At 49.4% G+C, this 23,461-nt stretch overlaps 1 protein-coding gene across 2 annotated transcripts in view; it reads left to right on the forward strand.

Annotated features, from left to right (window-relative positions):
• Positions 1-864: 864 nt before the first annotated feature.
• The window catches only part of LDLRAD3 (low density lipoprotein receptor class A domain containing 3), a 192,267-nt gene continuing 169,670 nt past the window's right edge, over positions 865-23,461 (forward strand). For both annotated transcript variants that reach the window (XM_079789356.1, XM_079789357.1), the window contains exon 1: positions 865-966. In XM_079789356.1, the coding sequence (XP_079645482.1) occupies positions 921-966 (46 nt within the window). In that variant the 5' untranslated portion in view covers positions 865-920. The remainder of the gene's footprint in view (positions 967-23,461) is intronic.

The raw sequence follows: 23,461 nt of genomic DNA on the forward strand, positions 1-23,461 counted from the left end.
GAGCAGAAGAGTGTCATTGCATTCTTCCACCACCTAACTCTGCCGGGAATGGTCCCAGTGCCGTCCTGGAGCCCCAGATGCAATTGAAGCAGCTGTTCATCTGGCTGTTGGGTGCCTGCCTTTACATCTACTTTCCTTTTCTACAAACTGGGGCCCGGACGTGCCACTGGTCTAGGGAGAACGGATCCAGATGAAACAGCCCACATGGCTAACCTGACACCTGGACGGTGTTAGCCTCCCGCCTCCAGGTGTGCTTCACGGACCATCTGTCTCCAAATCGCCAACAAGTTCCTTAGAAAAGCAGAATTGTAAGCCCCACCCCAGACCAACGGAGCCAGAGTCCGCATTTTAACCAGATCCCCAGGTGTTTGGGATGCGTATTCAAGTTTGAGAAGCCTGGGTCACATTCATCCCACTCTCGCTACTAAAAATAAAGTGCGTATTTTCTCAGAATCTTTGGCCCCTTCCTTCCAGCCTTTCCCCCCCTCCCTGGAGTAAACTTCATTTGTAGTTGAGTCAAGAACTCAAGTTTGGGTCTGGGAGGGGATGAGCGCCGCATCCTCGGAGGATGGAGAAGCAGGGGGCGGAGGAGAGGGAAGAAAGAGAAGGCAGAGCCCGGGCCGGTAGGAGGTCCTCGCCGCCAGAGGGGGTGGGCGGCGGGAGGCCGAAAGGGCGGGACCCGCGGCGGCCTCTCCGAGTCGGGACACCCGGGCGTGTCGCGGGGCGGCGGCGGGAGCTCGGACGCTTGCAAAACTTCGCGGAGCCGGGCAGGGCCGGGCCGGGCCGGCTGGGCAGGGCCGGGCGGGCGGGGCGGGGGGCGGAGGGACCGCCGGGGGCGGGGCCGGCGCGCCGAGAGGCGGGGTCAGCTCCGAGGCCGCGGGGGCAGCGACGCGCCGGGCAGCGGGAGCGGCGGCCGCGCCATGTGGCTGCTGGGGCCGCTGTGCCTGCTGCTGAGCAGCGCCGCGGGTGAGTCGTGGGGGCGGCGGGCGAACTTGCCGCGGGGCTCGGGGCGCGGCGGCCGGGCTCCGACGGCGCCCCCTCCCCGCGCCCGGGCTGCGTCTCCCCGGGCGGGTGTGCAGGGAGGGCGGACCCGGCGCCGGGCTGGCCGGGACCCCGGCGAGGGGCCGCGGCGGGGAGCGCGCGGTCCTATTGTGTGGGCGTGCGCGCCGGCTCCTGCCGCGTCGCGTGTGCGCGGGCGGGGCTTTGTGTGGCGGGGCCCCGGGGAGCCCGGCAGCGGCCCCGATTGGGCGTAGCTCGAGTGAGTCTCTCTGTGTGTGTTGTGTGTTGGGGGAAAGAGGAGGGGAACGGAGAGAAAGCTTCCCCGATCCCATCTTCCCAGACGCCGGGTGCTGCAGGCAGGCTAGCCTCCCCAGAGCCTCTTCCTAGGTGTGCACCCTCGGGCCTCAGTTTCCCCACCTGGATGGCGGGGCGGGCCGTGTCGGCGCTTCCTTGCACTCCTCTCTGGACTGTGTTTGGTTTGAGCAGAGAGAGATGAAGCAGGGCTGGGCCTGGGAATTATGAATCTTTCCCACTGGTCCTGGGAACGGATCATTTATGTGTCATCGGACCATCCCCTCTCGCCCCTCCGTGGGCGCCCTGACTGGCGAGGTGCCCTGGGAGGGGACCCGCGCTTCACCTGGCATCAGGGTAGCGAGCGCATCCTGAGGTCCCGGGAGCAGCAAGCCGCTTTCCCTCCCAGACAGCCTGCTGTTCCCAGGAACTTTTCTGCTGATGTGGGCACGCTCCGGATTCCAGCCCGGAGCCCTTCCCCTTCTGTCCCTGCCCGCCGGCCACAGCTGTCAGCTGCCCCTCCTGGACCCCGCCCGCCTTTGGCCCCTGATGCTCATTCCTGGGCAGCGGATGCCCAGAAAGTGGGTGACCGGGCCCAGGGAACTTTCTTCAGCAGAAGCTCGCTTGCCTGACGTTTGAGCCATCCACATACCCAATGCATGCCTGATTTTCCACAAGGTTTCCAGCTACTTGCTGTGGGGGTGGCTTTGGCGGTGTGTTTGTTGGGGAAGTTGAGGTTCCTTCCATTCTGACCCTTCCCCTCCCAAGGTGTGCGCTAAGAGAAATCTCCCTTCCTTGAAGTCTCAGGTCCTGGCTGCTGGGCAGCCTCCCCACACCCCTACCTATGACATCATCCCCAGCCCTGGACGATTCTGTTTAGACATCTATGAATTTGTTGTGGCTTCCAGTGAGGGCGGAATGCTGGTGGCTGCTGTGGATGTTTAACCAGGTTTGGGGTTTCCCCTGAACAGTATATTATAGGGCCACCCCAGGGAGAGGGCTCCAGGGGACCAGTGGCATCCCCGGGTTGGTGCTCATGATTATTTGGAGCAGTTACAACAGGCAGGTTTCTTGGACATCTCAGAAGTGAGGATCTGCCCATGTTCCACTCAGTCTGTATAGCTATGGTGTGTGTCCCATGATTACACCCAAGTAGGATAGCCTGGAGCCGGCTCCTGTGTGTGTGTCCTCAGTGAGCTGCTTGTGGCTCAGTGGAAACTATTTTTTGCCTCTCCCAGTTGTCCTGGTTGCCTAGGTTGAGTCCCCACTTCTGTAAAAATAGCTATAAAGTTAATTTTGTCCTTCTCTGGTCAGGGCTGGTCATTGAACATGTGTCTGCATATAAAATAGGACTACAATAAATAAAATGGTTGTAATGGGGTGGGGTCACAGAACTGCTTCACCGTCCCAGGGGGCGGTTTTCCGTTATCTGTGGCCATGGAGCCCGTGCGGCTTTCAGTCGCCTTTGCACTTGCTATTTAGAAACCTCTGGGCAGGTCGGGGTGTGTGCGTGTTTCATGTTGCATTAAGCGTCTCCTCTTATCCGGGATTCCTCCTTGACCTGAACTGTTACCAGACACAGGGCTGGTCCTTTTTCCTGATGCCCGCCTGGCGGCCCTGGTTCCCAGCCCATAGAGAGGCCTGTGTGGTTGGGTAGCAGGACCGGAGACCCCGCATCCTACACCTGGATCCTCCTCTGGGAAGTCGAGGAAACAAGAGAGATTGTATAAACCAGTCCTCTTTGATAGTCTGTGGAGAAACCTGGGGTCAAAGTTGAGCCCGGTCTTTGTGGGGCTCAAAGGCCACGGACATTCCAAGAGCAGTTTGGAGGCCTTCGTTATTCAGGAACCTTCTCAGACACCTTCAAGGGTTTCTTCTTCCTTTGTTGGTATTGCCTGTGTTAGGGAAGTGAAGCATTGATGGTTGGCTGTTATTATTGTTTAATGTATCCTGCGAGAGAGCCGCAGCCCACGGGATGGCCAGGTTTCCTCCCTGCGGTGGGCGTGGGGGGTTTAAGTGCGCTGATGGTAGGCATGTCAGATGATGGTCAGGGCCGGCCTTCTCACCTGCTCCCAGGCTGCCCTGTGACTAGATTCCCTGACCTTCTCTCTCTGTCTGTGAAAAGGCTTACGGTTCCCCCATGTGTGCCCCCAGGAGCATGGGGATGGATTGACCTTTTCTCCTGGAAAGATCTGCTTCCTGGTGCCAGCGGGTGGATTATTATTTTTTTTACTGGCTGAGTCGCTTCTGCAGCCCAGCCCAGCCCAGGTAGATGAGACTGTGCACCAAGGACAAATAAACACACCTTGTTGCTTTTCATCTTCAAAGAGCTGAGCTGAAGGCTCCCCCCTGGGGTGTGAGGTGTTTTTTCCTGCCAGCCCACTTTGGCCATTTGCCTTGGGATTAGTGGGGGAGGGACAGGGATGTGAGTGGGAGAGGGCAGGAGGGTAAATTCTGGGCCTCCTAGACAGATTTGGACTTTTTTTTTTTTTTTTTTTTTTTTTGCCAAAGTCACCGGAGTAACTTGAGATTGGGCTTGTATCATCACTTTTGTAAAAACAGTTTAGAGAATTTGGGGATTAGGAAAGTTAATAATCAAATCATATATTAAAGACATGGCCTTTACCACCATGCCTGTGTGCATGATGGGGGGGGGCAGCGTGGGAGGAAAGGGAACCAGTATTTGTGGCACATCTTTGTGTGAGCTGATTTGCTCGCCACTTGAAGCTCACGATCTTGCTGAATTTTTCCAGTGACACGGTGTGGCAGGAAGTTATTTTATGGTTCATGAGAGATCGTCCATGCCCAGGGTGCCACAGGAGGGACTGAAGCTTGCAGGCCAGCTCGAGCTTCCCTTGGCTCCCACCCGGGTATTCCCACTGTTTCCAGGCAAGCGCTCCATGCCTTTCCTCGCACCTGCTTTTGTGAAGGAGCAGTCAGGGAGGCTGCTCCCGGACACCGCTTCCCCAATCTGCTCCCTGCGGTCACTGCTCTGCCCGGACTCAGCAGTCCGTGTTTTTGGTTAATACGTAAAATAAGTCTCAGTCCTGGAGGGAGGCTGGACCCTTTCACGTCACACTGGTCTTCCTGCTGTGTGCCTGGTGGGGAGCCACACGTGGCGGGAGGATGCCACTGGCCACCACCACCGTGCCATTTCTTGTCCCATGCTGTAGTGACACGGGGCTCGCTGTCACTCATTACGCTCTGTCTTTACATTTACCCTTTTCCTGATATGTTTATCGTATTTCCCAATTAATAAATAAAAGGTGACTGTGTGCCATGGATGCGACGTGGAGTAATGGAACTGTCTTAAGCTGTGAGATAGCCCCAGGGACAAATCTGGTTTTGGAGTTTTCTTGTTTGTTCTCTTTCCATCTTTCTTTCCCTTTGGAATATCTTGGAAGTGCTTGGGCCATTTTTAACTGTGCAGTTTTTTTGTTTGTTTGTTTGTTTGTTTTGTTTGTTTTTACCAGCGCCCCCATCTGACAACTGGGGAAATATTTAAGATGTCTCTTCCTGTGTGTGCATGCGCGTGTGTGTGCATGCTTGCATCCATGCATGGCGTGCGTGCATGTGTGTGTGAGTGCCCCTTTCAGTGTAATGGTTGTGAAAGAGTGTGGTCTCTTGGGTGCCGAGGAGTGCCCTTAATCGTGTTTGCTGGGAGAGCACTGGGCGCTCTGCAGATGCTGCATTTGCCCCGCGCGTCGTTTGCCTGATGGTGAGTGTTGCTGACCGGAGTGGGTGGGATTTCGTGGCAGGGTAGCCGCTCCGTCCATTTGATGGCACATACTCACTTCAGCAGGATTGTTGGTTTCTGGAGATGGTTGCGTGGAAGGTGTTAGTCTAGTGCAGGGTTTTTTTTTTTTTAGTCTCGGTGCTGTTGACCTTTTAGTCTGCATAGTTCTTAGGTTGGGGTGGGTGCCCTGCCATTGTAGCAGATTTCGCAGCATCACTGGTTCTAGGTGTCACAACTGCCCAACAGTTGTGACAGCCATGAATGTCATTACCAAGTGCCTTCTGGGGACCACGTCACCCCGGGCCCAGTGTGAGCAGACCCCCTCGCCGTACATCGTGAGCATTATCGCTGCTCATCCTAATCGTGTGTTCTGGGTGCCGTGGGTCAGGAGGTCCTCCTCCCCCCCAGGGCCCTTTTAGTCATCAGGGGTCTGCCGCCCCACAAGTTCATTGTGAAGGTCCATTCTTAGCTAGAAGTTGATCAACACTGACCCTTTCCCTCTTGCTTCCCCCCGGGTCATAGTGCAAACTTCTGGAGTTTTAGATTGTAGATTTATTTGGTTTTCTTGGGGGAGACATGCTGAGGAAGTAGGTAAAAGGCAGGTGGCAGCTCACACCGAAAGCCACCTGGTTCCCTGAACGTCGAACTGGGGGCCGTTCACCGGTGCTGGGAGGGAAGGAGAAGCTGCCTGAAAGTTTGCCTTGGGAGTCGTGTGTTGAAATCTTAACCCTGGAAGTCCCCCTTCCTCCACTCTACAGAGCCCTTATTGTTCTTTCCAGCTCCCCTTTCCCTCCCAGAATTCCGTTTCCCTCCCCATCAAAGGGCTTTACAACTTGAGTCAGTTCTGCAGGTGGTGGGGGAATCATCTCTACTAACAGTAAGTGGGTTTTTGAGAAACTTACATCTTGCACTTTTTTCTCCAGTCTTTTTTTTTAAAAACAATTTATTGCTTAAAGTATTACATATGTCTCCTTTTTCTCTGGTCTTTTTTTAAGTAATGAAGAGTGTGTGTGTGTGCACACACACACACACACTGAGTGGCCAGATTATTATGATCTCTGAACGCATAATAATCTGGCCACTCAGTGTGTGTGTGTGTGTGTGTGTGTGTGTGTGTGTGTATTAGAGGCCCAGTGCATGAATTCGTGCATGGGTGGGGTCCGGCCAGCCTGGCCAGGGGGAGGGGACATGGGCCTCTAGCATATATATATATATACACACACACATATATATACACAAACACAGATATACACACACATATATAAACTAGAGGCCTGATGCATGAAATTCATGCAAGGGACTTGGCCCACACAGCCGCAGCGACTTGCCTCTGCCTTCACAGCCCCGGCTTCGTCTTGAAGGTCGTTTGGCTGTCTGGTCTAATTAGCATATTACACTTTTATTATTGATACATTTATCTTGATTGTTGACAGGATTACAGGTGTTTCTCTGTGTCCCTTTGTAACACTTGGATTCTTTAAGACACCTTGCCTTCCAGCTGTTGTTTTTTGTTTGCTCAGTGTCCAGCCTTCCTTGAATGTTTGACATTCTCCTCTCTCCAGAGGCGCAGCCTGCCGTGTCTGCTGCTGTCCTGTTCTGTGCATGAATTTGCAGGAAGAAAGGAGGCACCAAGAGGAGAAGAGGGCTGCTGGGCTTGCAGGGGAGACGTGCCCTTTGACATATGTCTCAGATCGTGTCCTCTTCCAAAGCCATCTCCAGTGAGGCGCTCTAGCTTCCCGAGCGTGAGAATATTATTTCCCGTTTTGACTTGGGGTAACTAGGCCATTCTTCTTAAAGCTTTATCTGGCTGTTGATTAGTGTGGTACCTGCTCTGCCCCTGTGCTGTGCTCTAAGGGTGGAAAACTGTGTAAAACTGGTTCTTTTCTCGTGAAGACTCAGAGGATCCAGTGGTGGAAATGGGGTTGTTTACCCTCTTTCTGGGAAGAACAGAGGCACTTTTCCGCAAGTGGGAACTCAGGCATTCCTACATGTGAGACCTACTACTGTGGGAACAGAGCCGCATGGACACCCCAGGCTTGGGCAAACATGGGTGCCCTGCCCTGTCTTGGGGATATTTACTAATGGGTCATTCTTGAACAGGTTTCAGAGGTGATGACACATGCCCTAGCTTGCTTCTTTAGTTTTTCAGATAAAATGTTGGGGTATGTGTATTGGGGCTCTAAAACTCTAGGAGCTACTCTTTGTCGGTGTCTAGGAGTTGAGTAAGACATTTCTTCAGTGGCTTGTGGGCATCAGCCTTCTTTATTTTATGGTCATTCTGTCTATAACTATCTATCTATCCTCCCATCCATCCACAAACCCACCCATTCATCCATCCACTTATCTACCTGTCTCTCCTCTTTTAGCTCCAAATCCTACTAGATTATAGGATTGAGGGCCGGGATCATATGTTAAACATTTATGTCACATTTCTTATTTCTTTTGGATCGTCTAGCACAGTAATACCTACCTCTCATTGAAGATTTACTCTGTCTGGCAGGTGCCAAAACTGTGCATGTACAATTTGGTTGTAATCTTGAAGTGAAAACATTACAAAAGTCGAATACATGATTATTATAAAATTTTCAAACAAAATAGAAATAATTACAGTTAAACATTAAAATCTTTCCTCATCCTCCATTTGCATTTCTCTTCCCCTTTCTAAATTACTATTAACTATCTGAATATATCAATTTAGCCCTAAGACGAAGTTATGCACACATTCATAGGTATACACACACACATATCGTTTAATGAGCTCATACTTGTTTCTATTTGCTTTTTTTTTACTTACATGCAGTGATTTGTCAGTTCTGCTTTGAGCTTCATGAATTGGTCACATCTGCCTTCCCTTTGCTTTAGGCCGGTGGTCGGCAAACCGCGGCTCGCGAGCCACATGCGGCTCTTTGGCCCCTTGAGTGTGGCTCTTCCACAAAATACCACGGTCTGGGCGAGTCTATTTTGAAGAAGTGGCGTTAGAAGAAGTTTAAGTTTAAAAAAATTTGGCTCTCAAAAGAAATTTCAATTGTTGTACTGTTGATATTTGGCTCTGTTGACTAATGAGTTTGCCGACCACTGCTTTAGACAGTTGGGTTATTCCAAAGCTTGAGGCAGTCTCACTCACCTTCACTGAATGGCACTCACTCCTCTTGCACCCCTAGTTCAGAAGCAAAATGCCGTGTAGTTTCAGCTCTTTGTGAGTATCTTCCTCCGTAAGGCCTTTCAAGTGCTTGGCTCTTGCTTTCCAAGAAAATACGCAATTGCAGTCATTCTTCCAGTGACAGATATGTTTGCTTCACTGCTAACCACATTTATGCTCTGCTTCCTTGCTTCCTTGTGTGCACAGTAACTTTTCATTTCAACGCCAGATTGTAGTGTAATCTTTCAAAAGACGCTCTACATAGGTAAATTCAGCCTCTGCAGGACCACCACTGCACAGAACTGGCTGGACGCGATGGTGTATGAATGGCTGGGACCAAGTTCCCCCAGTCACTGCGCAGGACCAAAATATCACAGCTTCCGTTTAGGTGCTGTCATAGGATGCTGTTGGCTGTCGGGTGTATCTTGATTTCAGGGGTGTTATAATACCAGAGGTATGTGTCTTCTTCGTTTCTTGCAGTTCTTAGGAATCTTCCCATTCTTTAAAAAAAAAAAAAACACTAACAGCTTTAAAAACATCTTCCAGGATGTGTATATGCTCTGTGTAATGCTTCCACTGCTGATCAGTCTGACTTGGTTTTCACAGCAGTTGATTTGGGTGGGGAGTGAGGTCTGCCATTTGATAGACGAGGAGAGTTGAAAGGTAAGTGAGTTTCTCCCAGCCCTCAGCCTGTATGAAGTGGTTTCATAATTGACATGCAGGTCTGCACAGCTTCCGTCTGTGCTCCTAACCCCCGGCTCTCCTGCTTTGGAATTGAATAGACCGTCGAACCCATGTTTGTTGGCAGAAGAAGTGCGCTCTGTAGCTTGTGCTAGAGAATTCCATCCATGGGCAGTGTGGTCAGTATCGACTCCATGCTTAGGCTGTTGGTAGGGTGCTCTGTTAGAGAGCCGTTGGAGTGGGGGGCATCCTAAATGGATCTTACTCAGGTGGGGTCTTGGGCAGATTGGAACAGATGTTTTGCCCTCCCCTCCTCCTTCCCTTCCCACCTCTCCACCTCCCCCAGGGAGAACTTGTCATAGGCATTTAAACTGGCCTTTGCAGAAGAAGCTTGATTTATTAAAAGAAACAATCACAAAAACACAAGCAAATTATGTCAGCACCATGAGACTTGCCTTTGAATATACTAATGATGGAGAGTGTGTGTCCCTTGGGTGGGAATATTTTTGGTACTTCCCTCAAGTAGTGCTGGGTGCCAAATGGGAGGGCCCACTGTGTAAACAGTCTGGAAGTAGATTTTTAAGACGAAAATAATGCCGGTTATAGTGCCGCATGTAAAAAGAAACATTTAAAGGTTTCTCTTCCTTTCTGATCCTGAGCTTAAGCTTGCAGGGTTCACGTCTGAGAGAACTTTTCCTGAATTTCACTGTGCAAGGTGAACTGTTCATGTCCTGCCCCAGAAAGAAGCTGGAGATAAACGTGTTCCATCTTGTTCACTCGAACCCAGGGGCTGTGTGGGCAGGACGTTGTGCCTGGCCAGGCAGGAAGGCTGCAGGTCGGCAAAGTGTTAAAAACAGGCCAACCTGCATGAGCCTCGGGGTTCCAAAGTCTCAGTCCCAAGTCCTCCCCCCAAAACCAGTCTCTCCTCTAGGGAGTCCTTGTGATACTAGGAGACGGTGAATTGGGTGAAGGCGCTGGTTCCCATATCCACCTGTGATTTTGACAGACAAACAGCGCCGTGTGGAAGCGAGGGTTGTCTCTGGCCTGGAAGAGAGGCCTCAGAGAGGGAGGCAGCCATCAGCTTACTCTGGACCAGGCCGCCAGCAACTGGAGGGACGGGGGATTGATGAATAACTCGATTTAGAAGACTTGCAAACCCAAGGTGCCAAGTGTTGCACGTGGGACGTGTGTGTGTCTGTTGGCATAGAGAAACGAAAGCATAAAGGGTGTTTAATTTTACGGCGCTAGAAATCCCTTTCTGTTATTATAAGGCCCGGCGAGGCTGGCTTTGGGGATATCAGCAGCTTGTCGTCTTTGATGGCATTACTGGAACATTTCCCTCCAGCGTTAGCCTTGAATCGGAGCAGTGTTCCCCAGGAGTCATTAAACTAATTGGACATGGCTGGAAAGTGAGCCCTCGTCACATTGGTAGCTCCACCGTCCGTTGAAAGAAAGCCTCTCAATTGGTTTGGAAAGTTCTAAATTTATCTCCTTTTTTTTATTATTATAAAAATAAAATGAGGGTGTTTGGGGATGCTACGAGAGTGATTAGCAACGTAAGGTGTTTCATCAGAAAAAAATTTCATCAGGAAAACTTTGAAGCCATAAAAAGAATTGTTAATGCTGAGAGAAACCAGAACAGGACTGAACAAGGGGGTACAAAGACAGATTTTATAAAAACAGCGGCCTGAGTTTGATTAAAAAGTGTGATGGCAGCAACGGGGCCCAGCTGACAGGGGCCTGGAGAGGCAGAACTGGGAAGAGGGGATGCTAACTACCATTGAAGAGAGAGAGTTGGAGAGAGTGACTTGCACCACGCTGAGTCTGCATTAATGAAAGGTGGAACTCACCTTGAAATGTTACAGAGAAACTTGCAACATTGGCAGGTTCTGTGAAGGTCAACAGTGATGCCGAAGGGTGAAGATTTAGCATGCCCGACATTTATGTTGCCTCGTAGATGGTAATGACAACATAAGAAAAGCTAACGGATGTCAAAAATGTAATAAGGATGTTCAGTTTTTGAATCACAAACATACCAGAGGAATTGGAGATATACAGAAATTGGAATACATATTCAGGGGAAAGAACACTATCGGACATTGAGGGTGCAATACGGGTATTTTTTAAAAAAGATATCTTTTTATTGATTTCAGAGAGGAAGGGAGAGGGAGGGAGAGAGAAACATCAATGATGAGAGAGAATCATTGATCGGCTGCCTCTTGCATGCCCCCTACTGGGGATCTAGCCTGCAACCCAGGCATGTGCCCTGACCGGGAATCGAACCGTGACCTCCTGGTTCATAGGTCGATGCTCAGCCACTGAGCCACGCCCGGCAGCCCTATATGGGTACTTTTGAAAGTACTCGTAAAATGTGGCTCAGCCACATCACCAGAAGAATGAACTCCTCCTTTCTTGTGATTGACGTTCCAGGAGGCAGGATGGGATCTGTCACGGTCTTTGATGTCCGCCCTGTTCACTGTTTGACTCCAACACCCAAGTGGCAGAGTGTGAGTCACACAGTGAGATTTCCTGTAAGTTACTCGCAGGAATGGAGCTGATCACTACAGTTATGTGACTGTGACTGAAGAAGGGAAGGACTTGAGGGAAGAATTGAAATGTTCCTGGCCAAGTCACCTTTGCCCTTGGGTGGCACATTACTTACCCTTTAGATTTTGGGACAGTCGGATTCATCTCCCAGCAAAGAGATAACTTTGGCTTTAAAAAGGCAAAGAGAAAGAGGCCTTTGAGAGGGAAATGGATTATAGCAATTTAAAAATCAGATGATACGTTAAGACTAGCATGTGGCACGTATAAAACATTTCTGACAGGTTAATGGAAACTGCGATGCATCTTAATTCCATTTGAAGGGAGTTTATGTAGTTTACTTAATGAGTAGGAGACGTTACCAAGAGGGAAAAGGGAAAACAGTTCTGTTTTATAAAGTATGGGTGTTCAAAACATTACATAGAGGAAACTTAAGATTATCTTCTGGTTTAATTTAAAAGGTAATAAAAATTTGCTACCGAAGTCACACAAATGATTCAAGGAAGGAAGTGCATTAATAAATGTAATCTTAGAGGGAAATGGAAGGTGATAGAAGTACATCAATTATAGACTAAATGTTAAAATGTCACTCTTATTGGGAAAAAAAAGAATTACCCAGCTATTCGTTATAGGAGACACAGTAAAAACCAAGAGATATAAACAAAATGAAAAGTTAGGGAAATAAAATCCATTATGCAGGGCCTACTTTTAAGGCATCAGATAAGTAATTCCATGGCATTAAGCATTAAGATAGATAAACAGGATTACTGCAAGTGGCAAAGGTTCATTAAACAACGAATATCCGATAATCCCACATAAAAAGACTTGGAGAATTAGGAACATAATTAAAGGGTGTTGAAGGTTCTTTGAGTATAAAATTAGCTAGGGCTTGCCAGATTTTGGAAGGTTAAAATACATAGCGAATCCGTAACTTGAATGTCTCAAAGAAAAAGGATGGGAATGGGGAAATGCCTGATCTAAAGTGTGCTAGTGGCTTGGTGGCAGTGTCTGGGAGTGGTGGGTGGGACTGACTGGTTCCTGGGGACACCCCCCCCCCCTCACCCTCGGGTGCCCTTCCTCCCGGGATCTGCTCTCTGGATTTGTGGAGATGTTTGCTAATGGAAGCTCTGAGGATAAAATGCTCCCTGCTAATGAGATGAGAGGGTTGATGAAGCTTCGAGTTGGGCTTCGTGAGTCTGACCCCCGTGGCTGGCCAGGGGAGCGTCGGCCGTGGGAATTTGCAAGAGTAGTTTAGGGTCTGCCCTGTGGAGAGGAATGAAGATGTTATTGAGAAGAAAAGTATATTTTTGCTTCTCTATCTGAGTAAGCATTTATTTATTCAAATTCTTAGGAAAGCTGTATTTTCTCCTTGAAGATGACAGTGTAGAGATTGTGCAGAGCCTTGCTACTCCAAGCGTGGTCTCCGGGCCAACAGCATCAGCGTCACCTACATGGAATCTGTATTAGAACAAGATCTTCTGGTAATTCGTGTATAAATTAAAGTTTGGGGAGCCCTGATGTGGCGGCTAAGAATATAGGCTTTCCAGTGAGTCAGGCTGGGTTCAGATCCCCCTCACGGCTTTGACCTTGGCCTTGTTTCTTAAAATGTTTTCAACGTTCTGAGTCTTCATCTGTAAATAGGGATAATAATGGTCCTTAGCATGCGGAAATATTTAAAGTGAGACAGTGCATGTAAACCATTTAGCCTTTATAATTGTCTATGGAATGTTCTTTTAATAGTTACTTAGACTCATAAAAATTTGGGCAGACATATAGAAAAACACGTTATAGTTCTACAACCTGAAGACTGTTAACACATTGGTTTGTTTTCTTTTATTTTATATGGTCTTGATCATACTGGGAATATCATTTCATATCCTGCCCTTTTCACTTGTGAGTACGGCATAAGCGCTTTTCCTTGTTAAACTGACCTGGGAGAACAGATGGTTTAACACCACGGAACGGCTCGGCGCAGGCTTTAGTGATGGCTGTAAAAACCGTCTCACACACCGAGCCAGCGGTGTGCTCTCTCTCCGCTTGTTTTCCTAGCCGGCACACAGCGGATGGTATCACCCGCCCCATCGAATGTTACCTGGTAGTTGTGAGGCTCCACTGAGGGTCGTGTATGTGAAAACAGCTAGTAACAGGCAAAAGGCTGTGCAAACGTGTGTTGTTGCAAGTGGGTGGTCTTAATGTGCAGGAAAAGCCTGGAAACGTAATTACCCCTGGGCCTCACAGTTCCTCTTCCAGGACTTTATTCTAATGAAGTAGTTTGGCTTGTTACTAGGCAGACGGTAAGAAGGATGCTGTCTAGAGACCCGTCCTCTCCAATAAGATACCCGTTAGCCACCGGTGGATACTTAAATGAGTTAAGGTGAGAGAAAATCCAAAGTTCAATTCTTCATTCACACCAGGCACAGTTCAGGTGCTCGCTAGCCCCGTGTGGGTCGCGGCCACCTTCCTGCACAGCCCAGATGTGCACAGCGTGTCCATCATCTCAGAGTGTTCTTTTGGATAGCATTGCCCTAGAAAAATAATTCTTACACGGGAAGAAAATTCTTATGAAGCGGGATGACTCAAATTTGTAGTGTGTGTGTGTGTGTGTGTGTGTGTGTGTGTGTGTGTGTTTTACATTGAGCCCTGCTCCTTGGGGCAGAACATGGCATTTCTTACTTTTTCTAAATTCAGTCAACTCTGACCCTGATGCCCCCCCACTCAGAAAGCTAGAGATTTGGTAAAAGGCAACTCTTGACTTTCCCTCCCCCTGTAGGTCTCTGTTGCTTTTTGTTCCAAAGCCCTTTGCCTAGCATTGCATCTTCTTGTCTGCCAAACATTTCAGCCCACCTCTTCCCATAAATCCCCTCCCCCCATTTTACAGCAATCATTTCCAAAGGTTGGGGGAGAGAGAACCCCTGTACCTCAACCCCATTCAGATTGGTGGGGGTAGTGTTACCTATGGGGGGAAAGGCTGAAACCATACTACATTAGAAGATAGCCCTAACCGGTTTGGCTCAGTGGATAGAGCGTCGGCCTGCAGACTGAAGGGTACCAGGTTCGATTCTGGTCAAGGGCATGTACCTTGGTTGCAGGCATATCCCCAGTAGGAGGTGTGCAGGAGGCAGCTGATTGATGTTTCTCTCTCATCGATGTTTCTAACTTTCTATCTCTCTCCCTTCCTCTCTGTAAAAAAATCAATAAAATATATTTAAAAAAAGAGAAGAAGATAGTAGCAACAATGAAACGCATTCACTTGGAAATGTGTGCTCTGCTTCGGTCTGGTTTGCAGACTGCCTTGGACACTGCAGGGGTGGGGACCCCCCCATCCCCGCCCTCCCAGCAGCACCCAGGCCACCTTGGGAACATTCTCCCTGCCTTCGGGTGGAGTCAGCTGACCCAGCTGGTGCTCAGACTTCCTTGGAAGATGTCCTGGGTGCCCTAGTGCTCCCTGTTGTTTTTTTTCCCTCCCTGTTTCTTTTTGGATTTTTAGCACATGGTTCTGGCCAGCTTGACTGAAAAGGGACGGTATCTCCCAGCGCGTTCCTTTCCCCACAGCTCAATGCAGCCTTTATGCATGTAGTGTGTGCCTTTGTTTACTGTCTGGTCTTCCTATTGGTTTAGGCTATGCCTGTGTTTGTACAGCTTCTCAAAGAAAGCTTCCTATTCACCCTTCGACACTCTGCTGGTGAATCTCCTTGTCCAGAAAGCTGACCTCCCATGGGCAGCTGCCAACCACAAAGCAAATCTCACCTCTTTTTTAATTTTATTTCATGTATGTGCATGTTGCGGAGTGATCACCACAGTAAGTTTAGTTAGCATCCCTCACCTCACGTAGTTACAGAGGTTTTTCCTTGCGATGAGAACTTTTAAGATGTCCTCTGTTAACAACTTCAAATGTACACTACAGGACTGTTAACTATAGTTAATACGCTGTGCATCACATTCTAGAACCTATAACTGGAAGTTTGTACCTTCAGACCACGGTCACCCATTTCTCCACCCACCCCCACTGGCAACCACCAGTCTGTTCTCTGTTTCTCTGAGTTCGTGCTTTTAAGATTCCACGTGTGAGTGACATCGTGCGGTGTGTGTCTTTCTCTGTCTGATTTCTTTCGCTTAACATGACGCCCTCAAGGTCACAGATGGCAGGATTTCCTTTTTATGGCAGAATACTCTTCTGTAATCTCACTTCCTAACGGCTGCCTCCACTTTGAATTTGTTCATGTTGGACTTAAAAACATGGTATTCTGATTTATTTATGTTCGTTCCCTATCCTTGAGTGGCTGTGAAACCTAGATGACTAGAAGAGTAAGCTGGGTGTCTTGAATATGTACTTCTTCATTACCTTAAATTCTGGCATCTCTCGAACATCATGAAAGAACCAAGAGTAATATAACAAATACTAGTGTACCTATCACACACACCTATCAGACTTTTAACATTTGCCATTTTAATTCAGATCTTTTTTCAAAGAAAAACATGTGACAGATTGCTATCAAAGACTTCCTCTCATCTCATTACTTTTTCTCTTCTGCCCAGAGGTGTGTGTACGCGCCCTAAGTTGGCGTATATCCTTTCTGTCCATATTTTAATCCTTTACCACATTTGTGTGCATCTGTATCCAATACATAGTACTTGAAGTGTACCTAAACGCTGTCATACTGTGTATACGTTTGCAATGTATTTTTTCATTTGTTCTTATAATTTTGAGCTCCCTCTGTGTTTCCACCTATAAATGTATTTTTTTTTAAACTGCTGCAGGCTCTTCCATTGTGTGAATGTACATGCGACAGTTTGTTCATTTATCTCTCTCTTTTTTTAAAATATTTTATTGGATTTTTTACAGAGAGGAAGGAAGAGGGATAGAGAGTTAGAAACATTGATGAGAGAGAAACATCGATCAGCTGCCTCCTGCACACTCCCCACTGGGGATGTGCCCGCAACCAAGGTACATGCCCTTGACCGGAATCGAACCTGGGACCCTTGAGTCTGCAGGCTGACGCTCTATCCACTGAGCCAAACCGGTTAGGGCTCATTTATCTCTTAACCAGACATTTGGCTGTTTCCATGACCAGGCACTCTACAGTGAAAGCCCTCATGCACGAGACCAGGGCTTTCTAAAGTAAGTCTTGAAGAAGGATTACAGATCAAAGGGTTTGCACACTTCCAACCTGACTAGATATTGCCGTCTTAGCCTCGGAAATGGCCCCACCCATTTGTACTCCCGCTAGTGGTTTATGAGGGTGCCCGTTTCCCCACATTTCTGACGTTTGGAATAAAGAGCTCTTCATTAGTTTCCCAAAGGGCACAAAGGGGCAACTTGTTGTGGTTTTACTGTCCTTTCTCCTGATGACCAGTGAGGGGCATGTGGTAGGCTGTGGCTAGGCCTCCCCCACGCTCGTCCCCCCTCCAGGTGCCCCAGTGGAATGCGCATGGAGAGCCCCGAGGCCATTGGCACAGGTGCCTGTGCGAGGTGGTGGCTCCTGTGTTGATGTGGAAGGATTTCCAGGTCGGGAACTGCGGGCCTCAGGGCCAGGCGCTGAGGCCTGATTCTGCGGAAAAGTAGAGCATTTGCTTTTTACATGGTTTCTGGGGGGTTCCTACGGCTCAGCATCTAGAAGGCAGTTCTGTGTTCCTCTGGTCTGGTGGGCGTTTTCCTCCGTGAGGGCTGCCGAGACCACTGAGCTAAGGGTGCCCACTGTGAGAGAATCAGCAAAGCCGTGGGGACCCTGCTTCTGATGGGGTGGTGATGGCTCAGAAGCCAGGCTCTAGAATCAGGGCCTGGCTCACATCCCGACCGTGAGCTCGGCCCGTTGCAGGGCCTCTGTGTGTCTCGGGGAGTTCTTTCCCTGTGGAAGGGAGACAAGGATAATCAGCCTCGTCACATTCTTAGGGGGGAGTGGACAAGTTCGTGCACGCAGGGAACTGGGCGGTGGACTTTGGGCTTCTCGCTCCATGGCCCATGCTTTGGTGGGTGGGGGTGGGGACAAGGACCGAAGATGCCAGGGGGAGCTGGGGTGCCCGTGGTTGGCATTGGGAAGCCTTTGCTTTGATCAAAGCTGCTTAGCAAGGCTGGGTTGGCCCTTTGCATGGAGGCTCTCTTGGGTCTGAGTGTACCTGGGCCTGCCCTGGGCGGCCTGGAGGAAGGGGCCTGGATTTGGAGACCTCTGGGTGAGCAGTGTCCCTTCAGGGCTAGAGCAGAGGCTGGGGTTGGACATTAGGGTGAAGAAGTGGAGCTGGGGAGGAAGTGGAGGCAGCCATGCATCGCTTATTGTCGTAGCCGGTGATTCCCAGACTTGGATTGTGTGGACCAGTAAAATCATGAAAAATAAACCCAGAAAGGTCGGGATGCTGATGTAGGCAGGGTCACCTATTTTGATTTTATCAAATGAGAGCAATGAAAACAAATCACTGTTTCTTATATCGCCACCCTATTCTAGAAGAAATCATCTATAATCATAAAAGCATAACATGCTAATTAGACTGGATGTCCTTCCCGACGACCTTCCGGATGAAGCCGGGAAGCCGGTGCCTGCAGCCGGGGGAAGGAAGGCCTACTCTTGCACGAATTTCGTGCATCGGGCCTCTAGTGTTTAATATAAAATGTAAGGGTGGCTCACCCTTAGAACAAAGGATGGTCCATTAAAAAATCAAGTAAGTGGAGTTCTAAGGAGAGTTTGTAGCAATTGTTTCTTCAGTGTCTCATTCTGTTGCCGACCAATGAACACTTTGCAATGGACCGAGATGTTCTTGCATTGCCCACCTGGGAACCACTGGATAGATAGAGGCTGAACTGGCCCCTGGCATGAAAAGGGAGCCTTAGGGCAGAGTCTGGGGGCGGGGTGGGGGGATGTAGGTACTCGGTGTTTGGGTATGTGGGTATTCAGGGTTTTTGCGAAGGGTTTTCTAGGCCAGGGAGCCCTGACTGTGGGGAGAGGAACTGGGGAGGGCTCTTGTGAACATAGGAGCCGATGGGTGGGAAATGCCTGAGAGAAGAGGGCGGGAAGAGACACGGATGGGGCAGACCTAACGTTTATTTAGCACCCGCCAGCAGTGCCTTATGGGAGATCTCTCACTTCACCCTCATAAGATGTCTTTGCAGGAGAAGCCCTGTTGTTCCCATTTTATAGATGAGGACACTGAGGCTGCAGGCATTTGATGTACCTGTGTCACCTCACAGCCGAGTGGCGGAGCTGGGGTTCCGACGGAGTCTGCCACCTTCTTGTATTTCTCCGCGTGGGTCCCTAACTCTGGGATGGTGTGGCTGTTTGGAGCCTTCTGGATGACTGACGCAGTCTATTTTGAGTAACAGCAGTGATGTGTTGGGGCACGTCTGTGTTCCCCGGGGGTCGTTGGTTGCCCGTGCCGGTGACTGTTTCTGTTGGTTGTATTCCTAAAGCACAGCCTCGCCGTGTGGCAGCTGCCGGATGGGGCTGCATTGACGTGCGGATTTCCTTCTTGGGAAGAATCCTTTCCGGTGTGTGCACCAATCCCTGGCCCAGCCTCACGAGCTTCTACACGGGTCTGGGGCTCAGAATCCCCGTGCCTTCCACGAAGGTGGCAGCTGGGGCGCTTGTACCTCCCCCTCAGGAAGTCAGTAGCACGGGAAGAGGGAGGGAGGTCCCCCCTATTCCAGAGCAGCCAGGATTCGAACCCTGGCCCCTGTCTTCTCAGTCTACGGTCTTCTCACATCACCTCTGTGGGGGCTTCTCCCTCTCACTGGCATGAACTCCCCCCCCCCCCCAAGAGGGCTTTCCAGAAAATCCACGATGGAATCTTTGAACAGTTGCCCAAGGCCGGTGTTGAGATTTTTCTCTTGTAATGGAAGCTCTGTCTGGCTAGCTGGTTAATGCGTCCCAGGTTCTCCCAGGCCACTTACTTCCTAATTTTCAGGCATTATTCATGGAGAAAATCCACCCCGTAGGAGCGTAGAAGTTAATGGGCTCAGTCAAAGTCAATCTCAAGTTGTGGGCCGCAGCTTTGAACGTCCTGATGGGCGGTTTGGTTTCCACAGCGGGGTGGGGGTGGGGGTGGGGGTGGGAGAGTGGGGAGAAAGCTTGGCCCATGACTTATTCATCGCTTCCCTGGCTGCAGCATCTCCCGCGCCTCTCCTGGGAGGGCCCAGTGTGCGGGCTGCAGGGGATCCAGGCTCAGCTCCGGATTGTATCTCTGCCTGCAGCCTGTGGGCCCCCAGGGCTTTGTTTCTGGAACTGGTTGCTCAGCTGGAAGGCAGCCAGATGTTTGGGCCAGAGGTGTACACCTTGAGTATACCCTTTTCTCCTTTTATTTATTACCATTTTAAAAATATTTTATTGATTTCAGAGAGGAAGGGGTGAGAGAGAGAGAGAGAGAGAGAGAGAGAGAGAGAGAGAGAGAAATATCAATGATGAGAGAGAATCATTGGCTGCCTTCTGCATGATCCCCACTGGGAATCGAGGCACAACCTGGGCATGCGCCCTGACCTGGAATCAAACCGTGATCTGGTTCATAGGTCAGCACTCAGCCACTGAGCCACATTGGCTAGGCAACCCTTTTCTGCTTTTAGAGCAGCGCATGGGACCCCTTCTTCTCAGACCAGCTCCTTCTAGGTGTGTGTGTGTGTTGGGGGGGGGGGGTGGTCCACGTACCTGTGGGGTTTTCTCAGAGAGACCCACTGGTGAAATATTCACCCCGAGTGACTCGGTACCGAGCCCTGGTTTGTTTGTTTTGAAAGTCTTTTTTTTTTTTTTTTTTTATTGAGGTATTATATGTGTACATATCTTACCATTACCCCCCCCCCACCCCACACCCACACATGCCCTCACCCCCCAGAGTTTTGCGTCCATTGTTTATGCTTATATGCATGCATACAAGTCCTTCGTTTGATTTCTTATCTACCCCCCCTTGTTTTGAAAGTCTTAACAAGACATGAGCCATTATGATGTCAGCTTGTTAACTGTTGGTTTCTTTCGGTTTTTGTGTTTATGAGGAGTGAGGAAGCCAGGCCTGGGCTGGGAGGGAGCCTGCCGGGTGCGGGAGAGCGGCTCCCTTGGGTGGCTGCAGTGAGGGGCTCTCCCGCGTGCTGAGCTTCCTGTGTGCCCGGCGGAGTTCTCCGCGCTTTGCTTCGTGATTGCTTTCATTCTCTCACCATCTTCCAGGTGGGTTGAATTGTGTCCCCTGAAAAGATATGTTCAAGGCTTGGGACCAGTATTTGTCAAGGTGACCTTACTTGGGAAGGGGGCCTTTGCAAAGGTCATAGGTTAAAATGAAGTGAGACTGGATAAGGGTGATCCCAGAGTCCAATGACTGATGTCCTTGAGAGGACACACAGACACACACAGAGGAAGGTGGCCACGTGAGGGCAGAGGCAGAAATCGGAATGACATAGGTACAAACCAAGGAACTCTAAGGATTGCCAGCAAGCCCGGAAGCTAGAAGAAGCCAGGCAAGGAGGCATTCTTCCCCAGAGCCTTCAGAGAGAGCACGGCCCTGCCAACTCCTTGATTTTGAACTTCTAGTCTCCAGAACTGTGAGAGAATAGATCGCCATTGTTTTAAGCCGCCCCGTTTATGGCAATTTTTTAAGCACACCTGGGAGACAATACAGTAAGGGATTACCTAGAAGGATAACCCCATTTTGCTGATGAGCAAACCAAGGCTCAGAAGTGTTAAGCATCCTGCCCCAGATCCTCCAGCTCCTGCGTGGAGACAGACCAGTGAGGGGATTGTGTGATGGTGCTGCCAAGTCCTTCTGTCCCGGTGGGGACTTTCCGATGCCCGTTATCTAGGACGCCTTAATGAGCAGTTAGATCTCAGAGGCATGTTAACCAGTTGCAGGTCAGGTCTGCTTTAAATCCTGCATTCAGCCAGAGGTTTCCCTGTGTGTGACTCTGGGGGAACACTTGCTTTTCCTGAGGTGACGCAGGTATTTTCTGAACAGGGGATCTAGTTATGGGGTGCTCACGGAGGCATATAGTCACGGACCAAGCCTCATTCTACAGTGGTTAGCCAGCTTGCTCAGAGCCTGTCTGTAATTGGAAAAAGGAAGAAAAATAACGAAAGGCTGCCATTTCTACCCAATTTCTGGAATCCTGTCTATTTCCAGCTGTGCTCTTATCTCCATCTGAACTGCCACTCCCCCCACCCCCTCCTGTTCTCGGCTTGTATGTGGGGGGGGGGGGGAGAGCAGTCAGGGGTTATGTGTTGGAAAGACATTATGTCAAGGCCATTGGGACGCCAGTGAAGGTTTCCATTGGGAGTTTCATCGTTATGGGCTGAATTGTGTCCCTTCAAATTCAAATGTTGAAGCTCTAACCCCGGTACCTCAGAATAATTATATGTTAAAGAAGTTAGCCCTTTGTGATGCAAGTTGCAGACATATTTTCTCGCTTTGGTTAGATTTGTGAATTCTTTCTTTCTAGATGAAAACAATTCTTCTATATTTTCACATCACACTTAGGCCTTCCTTGCTCCACAGTTACACATTAAAAACTTGTGTTTTATGCCTTTTGAATTATTTTTTCATATTTAAATCTTTCCTCCATCTGGAATTTATTTCATGTCCTATGAGTCAGGAATCCAACTTTTCCAGGTGGCTAATGTGTTCCAATCATTTATTGAATAATTCCTTCCTGCCCACTGACTTGACCTGCATTAGTTTTTTATTGCTGTGTAACAGTATTATCCCAAACTCAGTGAGTGTCTTAAAAACAGCACACACGTGTTATTTCACAGTTTCTGTGGGACAGGAGTCTGGGCACAGCTTAGTCAGATTCTCTGCGTGGCTCCCATCAAGGTGTCGCTGGAGCTGCAGTCTCATCCGAGGCTGGATTGGGGAAGGATCCATTTTCAACCCACATGCTCGTTAGCAGCATCTGCTTCCTTGCAGGCAGCTGGATTGAGGCCTAATGTTTTTGTTGGCTGTTGGCTGGAGGCCAGTCTCCATTCCTTGTCACGTGGTTCCCCAACATGGTCTTCTGCTTCATCAAGTCAGCAGGAGAAAGAGGGGCCCTACGATCTTCTGTAACACAGGTTGCATACTTTCCATCACCTTTGCCTTATTCTGTTGATTAAAATCAAGTCAAAGGGCCTGTCCACATTCAAGGGGAGATGACTGGACAAGAGGGTGACACCAGGAAGGGGAGACCAGCAGGGGCCGCCTTAAGAATGTGTCTGTCACCCTGCCTTTGGTAGACTTTAAGTTCCCATGTCTATTTGAGCCCTTTTCTGTAACTCCACCGAATTTTACGAAGTGAGTAGAGGAAGAGAAGCCTGCTCAGAGATGGGGAGGAGGCTCCTTGGAGCTGCGCTCATCTTTTCCGACTCTCCGGCCTTGGAGCCTAACCCCGGCCAGTTGTGGACTCCCATTTGTCTGAGACTCTTTGGCAGCTGGCTTCGTTCCATGGCTGAACTTGATACAGAGGCTGCCAGCTGCCTTCACGTCCACGCTTCATGTCTCCAGGCCCAGATAACCTAGCAACTGTGTGGGTGTAATGAAAGTTTGCAGCCTCGCTGCCATGCACTTGGCCCTGGACTTGTGTGCTTTATTAGAGATTAGGCTCATCGTGATGAATATTGCTTTCTGGTCACACCAGTGCCTCTAGATGAAATCAAGTGTGTTGTTGTAACTTGAAAATGTGATCCCAGTAGAACGCCGTGATAGGATAAGCTGTGGGTGTTGGGGATGCTGACATATGGGTCCCAGACCTTGTCCCTGTAGAACAGGAGCGGACAGCACAGGCTTCTGGGAGGAGGGTGGGGACTCTGGCAGCTGTCTTCTCTCCACTTTCGTTTTTCCCATACTTCTTTAAGTCAATTTTGTTATCTGTAGTTTGCGGTATATATATATATCCCAAAACACAACCCCCTATTCCCTTTCCCAAAAGTCATTATGGATTGATTGGCCTGCTTGGAGTAGAGGATTTGAGCAGGAATTAAAAGACGATAGGTTAGAGAAAGTTAACAAAAAGCTCAGCAGTAATAGCTGTATGTGAACTGGTGTGCTGCAGAGTCATCTCTGACACTGGGCTTTGTAAGGTGAGAGATAGAGAATGATGCCAAGGTTTTGATGGTGGGGGTGGAACCTCTGGGTGGGCT

Source organism: Cnephaeus nilssonii (assembly GCF_951640355.1).
Source record: "Cnephaeus nilssonii genome assembly, chromosome: 13".
NCBI classification, from domain to species: domain Eukaryota; kingdom Metazoa; phylum Chordata; class Mammalia; order Chiroptera; family Vespertilionidae; genus Cnephaeus; species Cnephaeus nilssonii.